Below are 9,718 nucleotides of genomic sequence, written 5' to 3' on the forward strand. Positions count from 1 at the left end.
AATTAGCTGTAAAAATTACTGTAAATTTGCAGCATTTTTTAATTACAGTGTGTGGTTCAAAGAAGGTGTTGCCAACTAGACTCACCTGAGTCTTGCCCCCAATGCTGTCTTGCACCATACTGCGAGACATGGACGTGCTGACCACAAAGCACTGGAACATGCCCCCTATGGAATTACACAAGCCCATTGCCAGCAGTTCCTGTGGATGGGGAGAGAACACTGTGAAACATTGCAGCCAGTTAAACGTAAAAAAACGAATTGCCCTGCTGCCTTAAGTTTGTAAGTTAAATCAACTGGAGAATTAAGCCAAGTCTCGAGTTGAGTTAACTTAAAAACTTAAGGCAGCAGGGTAACTTACCTTTTCATTATTACTGTAACTGGTTTGCAATGTTTTACAGTGAAGTTAAAAAGTCAAGAAGTCAGTCACGCACAGCCAGACTCTGAAGGTAGACTGTGAACATCCAAGGCCTCACACAGACTATGTTATTGTGTTGTTGATGTGTGTATTGTAATGTGTCCAATGTGGGCCCTGAACCTGTAATAAAGTTTATATATGTAAGTGGACTAACGGTGTCCACATTGCTGATCTTGAGAAAAAAAGATGGCCAAATTACTAAGCCAATGTCGTGATGGTAACAATGGTGATGTGTCTTGTACTATATGTAGGCCAATGTATTTTAGGTGTACCAATATGAGGAAGCACGATATTCAGTGCCAAAGACATGTGTAGTTACATTCTTTTTCTTCGCGGGGCCGAGTAGACTCACATCAGCATGAGTTCAATTTGTTATAGTGGTCTTGTGCTCTCTGTCTTCTATTTTGGCACGGACCCGGGGACATTGTGTTTGAGGCCGGGTAATTGATGCTGAAAGGCTTGATGGTAATCCATAATGGAAACATCTCAGTGCTTGAACCTGATACAGTAGCAGCCTTGCCAATTGGTGTGAGTGGGGCGCGTCAGTCAGAACAGAGCACCTGGCATTCTGTCAACACTCTGAACCATGCTGTAACGGTTTCACAACTCAATTCAATCATAATCATATTGAACCATCATTAAGTATCACCTCACATTTCAAATGAAAGATCTGTGTGTACTACGCAAAATTGTCTGTAAATATGAACCAAAAGGGCACTGGCAGAGTGCCAGATTGCTTTTGATTGTTGATTCACATCCCTGCATTTCTCTTTACTGATTGATTGCAAATGTTACTTGATCACAGAGCATCACAGTCTTCATATTACAACCACACTTCTATTCTTACCCTAGGCAAGGGGTGTCTCACCCAGATTTTATGTCACCCCATTGCCGCTTCCTTACGTTACTAAATATAGGGAGAGATAACTCTGAAGAGTCTGATCCATCCAGGTCATTTTAGCAAAGCTTCCAGCACTAAAAGGAGGTCCAGTCGCTTATACATTCCTTTCACTAAATATGCGGTAGGAAGGTGCAAAGTTTATATTCTGCTTGGTCATTGCTGAGTAGATGGGGGTTTATTCCATTGCTTCAGGGAGTAAAGGCCATGCTTTTGTTTGCCGTTGACATTCACCTGCTGATTTCCACAAAAGAACAGAGATAATCAGGTGGATGACCTTCTGCATATTTTGGCTGTGCCCTTTATGGGAGTTTGAAGAGTAAATATTCTTTTTGTGGGGAGCCCTTGGCCTATATTGATACGAGACTCAAGAATGGACACAAGGACAGTGGGAACTTGGGTCCTCATGGACCGTTTTGCCCAATAATGGGCCTAGTAAATAACCTTTGGCTAATTTCCCTGTCCCACCCCATCCCTCCCCTCGAACAGCCCAAAAAAAGCTCGAGTAACCTGGCTAAAAAAGTTGAGCTGAAGAAACAGCTTGTGACACGAACACTGGACACAGAGAGTCTTCATTAATTTCTATCCATCATTTTTTTTTGCATATCATATCAACTAATTGCCTTCGTTGCCACAAATATCCACTTTGATCCTCCTGTAGGTCTTCTATCTATCAGACGGCCCCTGCCTCGGTCAGCATTCTCAAGTACATATTCTCAAATCATCTGCAGTTAATCTGGTCTCTTTGACTCTGTGTATTAAGGAGACATCTAAAGCATACTGTCCTTCTGATGTGCAAATTTCTGATCTTACACAATCACACCACTCCCACAGGGAAGCTCAGCCTTTTCATCTTGGGTACCAGCTTTTCGTCTCTTTACTTTTCTTCAGTCACGTAGAGGCGCTAATCTGTTACGGTGCTTAGGCATTGAATTGGCAAGGGTTAAAACCAATACAAGGTGGAGGTCTTACCTAAGACTCAAACTCCTCTGATTTTAACCTTCAAAGACAGTAATGTTGACCTGACCTGTGGTCTAATTCCACAGAATACAGAGTTCGCCACCTCTATTCCTCTGTGGCCACATGCCCTCAAGCAGTCATTCCCAGGATTTACCACTCTGAAATGTGAAAAACATCTGCGACCCACAAAATCTCAGCACACTCTCTCAGCATACTTTTCTCCAAATGAGACGCCTGACAACTAAATCACACAACATGTATTGTCATGGTAAGCTAATGCATGACTGGGTGGGGGTTGCTGTAAGACAAGGAAGACCGGCACATCAATGATCTCCCTTTTAATCCTTTTTTATTTTTGTGAACGTAAAGGATTAAAAGGGAGCTAATCGGTTTGCAGGTCTTCCTTGTATTGCCTTTCAGGAACTTTACACCCTGCACCCGTAAAAAAGAAAATGGATGTGTGTGAGATCAGACTGGGATGGGTGGGGGTTGCTACCTGGTTGCTGTCTATGGTGTAGCCGTGCTTGAGCGCAAACATGGTTCCCAGAGAAGCCGTGAAGCCAAAGCTGACCACGGCCAACGCAAACGCCGGGACCAGCAGGTCCTTAGAGAAGGAGGACAGAGGTGGGAGAGAGGGAGGAGACAGACTGCAGGACGGAAGTAAAGAAAAGAAGACAGATGCAAATAAAAGGAAAAGTTAAAATGACTAGAAATTACAGGTTAGGTTACGACCCTGAGTACGTTTTTCTATGTTAGCATTCACTGGACTGTATGTGTAGTGCCTTATTATAAGTTAATGTGCCTACCCTCAGTGAATGTCTTACTTTAGTCTTACTAATGTCTTACATTAGTTTATTACTTATTAAACAATCACGAAGAGATCAAATTTGTGAATGGGAGGCCTACAAGTACATTTTGAAAATAAACTACTAAAATTCCATACTCTACCTTTAAAAATAACTGACAGTCCATTATAAACAGTTTACTGACCCAATAACGGACTGCCCAGTATAAACAGTGTACTGACCAAATAACTGACTGCCCATTATAAACAGTGTACTGACCAAATAACTGACTGTCCATTATAAACAGTGTACTGACCCAGTAGGTACTGTGCCCACCACTGGAACTCTGTGGTCCACAGACAGATCAAGCTGCCAAGACAAGAGAGTGGCCAAAACGACCTAAAACATGGAAATAATGTGTCAATAAAATAATGCCATAATAAAGCTTTTTGAATATTTGAATCTTTGAATCTTTGTTGTATTGCATGCAAATGAGTTGCCTGTGTGTGTGTGTGTGTGTGTGTGTGTGTGTGTGTGTGTGTGTGTGTGTGTGTGTGTGTGTGTGTGTGTGTGTGTGTGTGTGTGTGTGTGTGTGTACAAGTTCCCAGGGCACAGGCATGTGTGTGTGTGTGTGTGTGTGTGTGTGTGTGTGTGTGTGTGTGTGTGTGTGTGTGTGTGTGCGCGCGTGTGCGCGCACGCCCTTGCATGTGTGTGTGTGTGTGTGTGTGTGTGTGTGTGTGTGTGTGTGTGTGTGTGTGTGTGTGTGTGTGTGTGTGTGTGTGTGTGTGTGTGTGTGTGTGTGTGTGTGTGTGTGTAGCCGCTCACCAGTACAAGTTCCCAGGGCACAGGCATGGGGAGCTGTTTCCTGAAGCAGTTGTTCAGCACCTTTCCCCCGACCAGGGTTACCATGGAAACTGCGGAGACAATTAGCGTTCCGGCCGAGGACTTGTCCAACGTAGACAGAACATCTCCCAACATCTGACACACATGCACGCCCACATGCATGATTGGAGAACAGAATGTCACACAGTAGTAACACACACATATGTATATACACACACTCTGTCACAGAAAGAGAGACTGACTCTGTCTCTCTCTCTCTCTCACCCATGACCCCAACTCACAAAGCACAGCGCTTTTGAAAAGTTAAAACAAAGTAGATATTTGAACCATAATCTAGGCTAATGTTTCTAAAATGAGTTCAGTGGTTCTTGAAGTGGTAACATTTCCGAATGTGCTCTTCCTCCCTCCATGGAATCTAACCACATTAAATAAATTAGGAGGTGTGGGCCCTTCTCTCGGTACACAGTAAAGAAAAGGCAGTGTTAATTCAACACTTAGAGAGTTGATTTAACATTCAGGGGACTCTCTAAGTGTTGAATTATCACTGTTTTACAAGCCCACTTCTAACATTTACAAAGTTTGCATGGCCACAGAGGAAAACTGCCAAGTGTTGTTTTAACAGAAACAGAAGCCAGCAAATGATCCCCTTTATTATCTTGGTGCGTTTGTGAAAAAAAGACCACACACACATGCACACACACTCTTACCCAGAAGATGGCGAAGACCCCAGTGCGTCTTTGTGTGTCGATGCCAGTCATTAGTGGTATCTGGTATATGGCTACATGGACGGCAGCTGCCACGGTGTAGCCCCCTACTAGTGGCCGAGAGAGCCACCGACACACACCTCCGCAACGCAACAGACACAGCACTATCTGCACAAAGACAAAAAGAATATCTGTACATACAAACGTGCATACACACAGTCCACACTGCAGAACAGACAGCACAGTATGCACAAAGTGTGCACAAAGAGGCTCAGATACACACACGCACGCACGCACGCACCAACACACACACACACACACACACACACACACACACACACACACACACACACACACACACACACACACACACACACACACACACACACACACACACACACACACACACACACACACACTCGCAACAATATCTGCAAATCTGCACAAAGAAATGGATTAATTGCACTTTCAGACACATGAACACCATCACACATAAAACACTATCTGCTCAGAGACACCGAGAGGATAAGGAGACAGGCACACACTCAAGTATGCACAGTCCCAAATAGACAGGCAGGCAGGCAGACAGACAGACGGAGACAAACAGACAGACAGACAGACACGCACACACACACACACACAGACAGACACACACACACAAACACACACACACAAAATAAATTGCTGTTTTGCAACAGCCATTAGTGGCAGCCTCCAGTGGTGCTGCTGGATGAAGGCTGGAAGTGGCAGCGAGTAATTATTTTCTCACATCTCACGAAGTCTCGTCTCGTAAAAGGGCGGCCTGATCAAACGCTCTAACCTTTCTAAGCTGTGAACACACTGTACCAGCCTGCCATACAATACTAAGGCAATGTGTGTAGTGTACACATGTTGAATGTCTTCCTGTAGTGTTTTGATTATATTTTTTGCTCCATATTTTTAATATCCATATTATCAATTAATATACATATACATAAACACAATATACATTACAATACAATATACATGCATATACCTGTATATATTTTATTGACACATTATCAAAAGCTCTAACCTTTCTCTAATGTGAACAAACCAGCCGCCATACTATCGTCACACAATCGTTACTATGCTGAACATCACGCTCACCCTGTAGTGTTTTCTTCAATATGTACTGTATTTTTAATATTAACCCTACTTTATATTTGCTTATTTATTTAGCTTTATGTATGATGAGTAAGAACTTCCACGTTTGCTTGTTTGCTGTTGTGACATGAGATAATGAGAGTTGCAAATGTCGAGAGAGAGAGAGAGAGAGAGAGAGAGAGAGAGAGAGAGAGAGAGAGAGAGAGAGAGAGAGAGAGAGAGACTGTACCTGTATGAGTCCACACATTATGGTGAGATGGGAAGCCACTGCCACTTTGGCCATGTCAACGTCGCTGTCACTCCTGTTCCCCCGGTTGCTTGGCAACTCCATATCACCTGTCACTGTTCCCACCATGATGGCAAGAATGGCAAATGTACCTTGTAGAGAAGAAGAAGGAGAAGAAGACGAAGAAGAAGAAGAAGAAGAAGAAGAAGAAGAAGAAGAAGAAGAAGAAGAAGAAGAAGAACGTGACCTCCTACAGCACGCTGACATGAGTAAACTTCCTTCTAAAGCTGAGATTAATTGTTGTGTTGCTCACCCACTGAAATCTGCCTGGATGTACCAAATATCACATATATCAGGATGGGGTAGAAGGAGGTGTACAACCCAAACACTGGAGGCACAGCAGCTAGCATAGCATTAGCCATACCTGAGGAGAAGAACAGGTGGTGAGGAGAAGGGGGTTGAATAATTATGAACACAACTAGGCCTACATATAGGCCTACTGAACAGTATGCACACAACATTTGCAAGCAACTAAGTTATACGTTATGTCTTTTAGGAACTCCAAGCTTGAAGCTATGGAACTTGGTGCTTGCTCTAAAACAGGGGTGGGGAACCATTTTCATTCGAGGGGCTAATTCAAATTCCTCCAAGGGCCGTAAAAGTCCTCTAAGGGTTGTACTGTGAACGCACAAATCAGAATTCCCCTCTGCACTTTCGGCCTTTATTGAAAGCAGCCACCTTTAAAACAGACCCCACTTTCTATGGGTCTCCTGAATATAACTTACTTGTATTGCAAATGTAATTTCTAAGATTCCTTTACAAAATATGTCAATTTTAATGTTATTCAGCTTCACATGAAATATATGTCGGGGGCCGGATAAAACGTCCCCAAGGCCGTAAATGGCCCTCGAGACATACAGTAGCCCCTGCTCTAAAAAGAAGTCCAAGTTGTTTCCAACTAAACACCTATAGAGATGTGCAGTGGAATTGTTAAATTCTGTAATGTCTGACCCTGTGGCAGATGCATGATGCCCACGCTGATCCCTGCGATGATGTCTCCAATGGCGTTGTCTTTCAGGGAGTAACTTGGCAGCCAGGACAGTATAGGAATGCGGGAGAGGAGGAAGCTCTTCATCTGGGACCCAGAACAACTGCAAACACACATACACACATAAGCAGACAGACACACAAACACACGCACACGCGCACTCACACACACCCAAGCACGCACTCACTCATGCACACACGCACGCAAACACACATTCACACACGCACGCACGCACGCACACACGCACACACACACACACACACACACACACACACACACACACACACACACACACACACACACACACACACACACACACACACACACACACACACATCAGTATAGGGAGTATGAGTTGAAGCTGAGTATGACGTATCAAGTTCCAATGAGGGTCTGTGAAGTGATATAGTCCAGGAAATGGACAGCGTGTCAAGAGAAGTCCCACACACTGTCCATTCCACCAACAAACTTTAGTACAACGATTTGGTCATGTGACATTCCATAGGTTAAGTTTAACTTAACTGAAGTGTGCAGGTTTTCTTTACACTTGAACGACAACCTCACTGGGATAATATCCTATGGAAGAGGTGTGCAAAAGCGCCTGTTTGAAGTGGAATAACAAGAGAAGGATGGAGAAGAATACGGAAGAGCATATGACTAGTGTAGTCATGGCTGGTTGTTATAGTTTATTCTCAAAAGCTCTTAGGACACCAACATATCCCAGAGTTGATGTCAGACATCAAATGTGGCATGTTTTGAAAGACCAACTATGGCAACTCTCATAACTTCAGTATTTCTTATTGGCAGTTCGGTTCACTGTTTGGTCCACAATAAATCGAGTGTGGTCAGAGAACAGTTGTGATAAAATCTTCTTTTGTTTATCCAATTTAATGCTACACACAGTGTGCTAATCAGTTATTACATGTGAGCTTTCTTCTTTGCACTCCATAGAACAGCTGTGAGGCTTCAACAAGTCATTCATTATAAACCTGTTAGAAACTCCTTCTGTTTTTAAAGGCAAGGGGTCCTTCTTTCTGCAAAAAAATGAGAAAAGCTTTATTTTGAATGGTTCAGAAAAGCAGGTCTTTATTGCCAGTAGGCCTAACACTTACCATTTCTGTGACTTCAGCTTCTCTATGACTGAGTGAGGCTCCTTTTTAATTCTGCGTCCCAGGATGTCCAGCCGAGCTTCGCTCAGACTGAGGCTGTGCTGAGGCTCCCATGCCTCGCTTTGGCAAAGGCTGATGGAGTCCATCTGTGAAGAAAGCAAACAAAAGTAGTGTCAGGGATGCGCGCACATCCAGTAAAACAGGTGCTTGATCAAACAAAGACACCTAGAGAAAAAAAAATCCGCACTGTTGCTGCTCACCAACTTATTAAACACAATGTTTCGACCTCAAACGGTCTTCGTCAGGTGTATCCATTTAGAGGTCGAAAGGTTGTGTTTAATGAATCGGTGAGCAGCAACAGGTCAGCAGCAACAGTGTGCGGATTTTTCCTTCTTCTTCTACAAGTAAGCAAACAAAAACAGAATAAAAGTCTTACCTCATTCGCTCACTAACTGTTTAATTACACAGTACATCTTCTTGACATCCGGGGTAGACTCTAAAGCATGTTGTGTGGGTGTGTGTAATTTAACCCTGTGCTAATGTACTTTGGAAAAAAAATGAACCCTACTTGGAATCTGACTTTATTGTTCTGTATATTCCCTGCTCACTTTGTATCAGCAAGTGTTGTAGGCTATGACTATGTCCTCGATTGTAAAGTCACTTTGCATAAAAGTGTCACCCAAAATGAAATGTAATGTAATATCCCAGGGCTGACTACGAACTAAATACATACTAAATACGTACTAAATACATTGTATTATAGTAAAACATCTTGTAATCATGAGCATTAGTTCATGATGGCATCATTATGTCTATTACCTGTACTAATCAGTCACACAAACCCACACACCCACACACCCACATACCCACACACACACACACACCCACATACACACACACACACACCCACACACACAATCCCCCCTGCGTTACCCCATAGCAAGAGGGACCCAGTTCAGTTCACCCAAAACAAAAAACATTCTCACTGTCGACTTGCATCCCAACACCAACACCAACAGCAAACAAACCAACAAACCACGCACCAGTCACACACTCACCTCCCAGTATTCAAAACTCGGATTATGAGCACCGGATGCATTCAGCTGACTCATGATCGTACAGTAATTCACCCACAGCTAGAGTCCCACTTCCACTGTCAGAGCTCTTCCCAGGGTAACTCACAGCATCTCAATGTGAATGGTTAGGAGAGTGTTTGCGGTTGGGAGTCATGCCAAACAAGCCTGGCACAAGATCAACGATAGTTTAGAAAAAAAGGAGGTCGTACTCCACCCCTCACGAGCCTTAAACCCTTTAGAGAAATACTGTACAAGTGTACGTAGGTTCTTATAAAAGGACTCTTTGACCGGGTGCTGATCTCCCCACACTCAGCGTGATATCAGCTACAATTTCTGCTAACCATGGGGTCAGGGCTTTGGTCAGGTTTTGTCAATGGGGAGCAGGGCCGCTGACAGCCTTGACCGGGCCCAGGATACAATCAGCTGACGGGGCCCCCCTCTCAATACATTCAATGTAATGGGGAGCCAATTCTGGGGTAACTCTCTCCCTGGGCCCGGGATAACATACCCGTTTGCCACTCCCTGTGGG

The 9,718-nt window shown here is 43.7% G+C and overlaps 1 protein-coding gene across 1 annotated transcript in view; it reads right to left on the bottom strand.

Moving 5' to 3' along the window:
- LOC134457675 (prestin-like) overlaps positions 1-9,247 on the bottom strand; it is a 16,705-nt gene extending 7,458 nt beyond the window's left edge. The window contains exons 1-10 of the mRNA XM_063209677.1: positions 9,172-9,247; positions 8,117-8,259; positions 6,968-7,107; positions 6,270-6,380; positions 5,960-6,108; positions 4,609-4,773; positions 3,884-4,036; positions 3,375-3,457; positions 2,770-2,920; positions 86-199 (exon numbers count right to left, since the gene is read on the bottom strand). Of these exons, the coding sequence (XP_063065747.1) occupies positions 86-199; positions 2,770-2,920; positions 3,375-3,457; positions 3,884-4,036; positions 4,609-4,773; positions 5,960-6,108; positions 6,270-6,380; positions 6,968-7,107; positions 8,117-8,259; positions 9,172-9,225 (1,263 nt within the window). The 5' untranslated portion in view covers positions 9,226-9,247. The remainder of the gene's footprint in view (positions 1-85; positions 200-2,769; positions 2,921-3,374; positions 3,458-3,883; positions 4,037-4,608; positions 4,774-5,959; positions 6,109-6,269; positions 6,381-6,967; positions 7,108-8,116; positions 8,260-9,171) is intronic.
- Between the last annotated feature and the right edge of the window lie 471 nt (positions 9,248-9,718).

Source organism: Engraulis encrasicolus, chromosome 10 (assembly GCF_034702125.1).
Source record: "Engraulis encrasicolus isolate BLACKSEA-1 chromosome 10, IST_EnEncr_1.0, whole genome shotgun sequence".
Classification (NCBI taxonomy): Eukaryota; Metazoa; Chordata; class Actinopteri; order Clupeiformes; family Engraulidae; genus Engraulis; species Engraulis encrasicolus.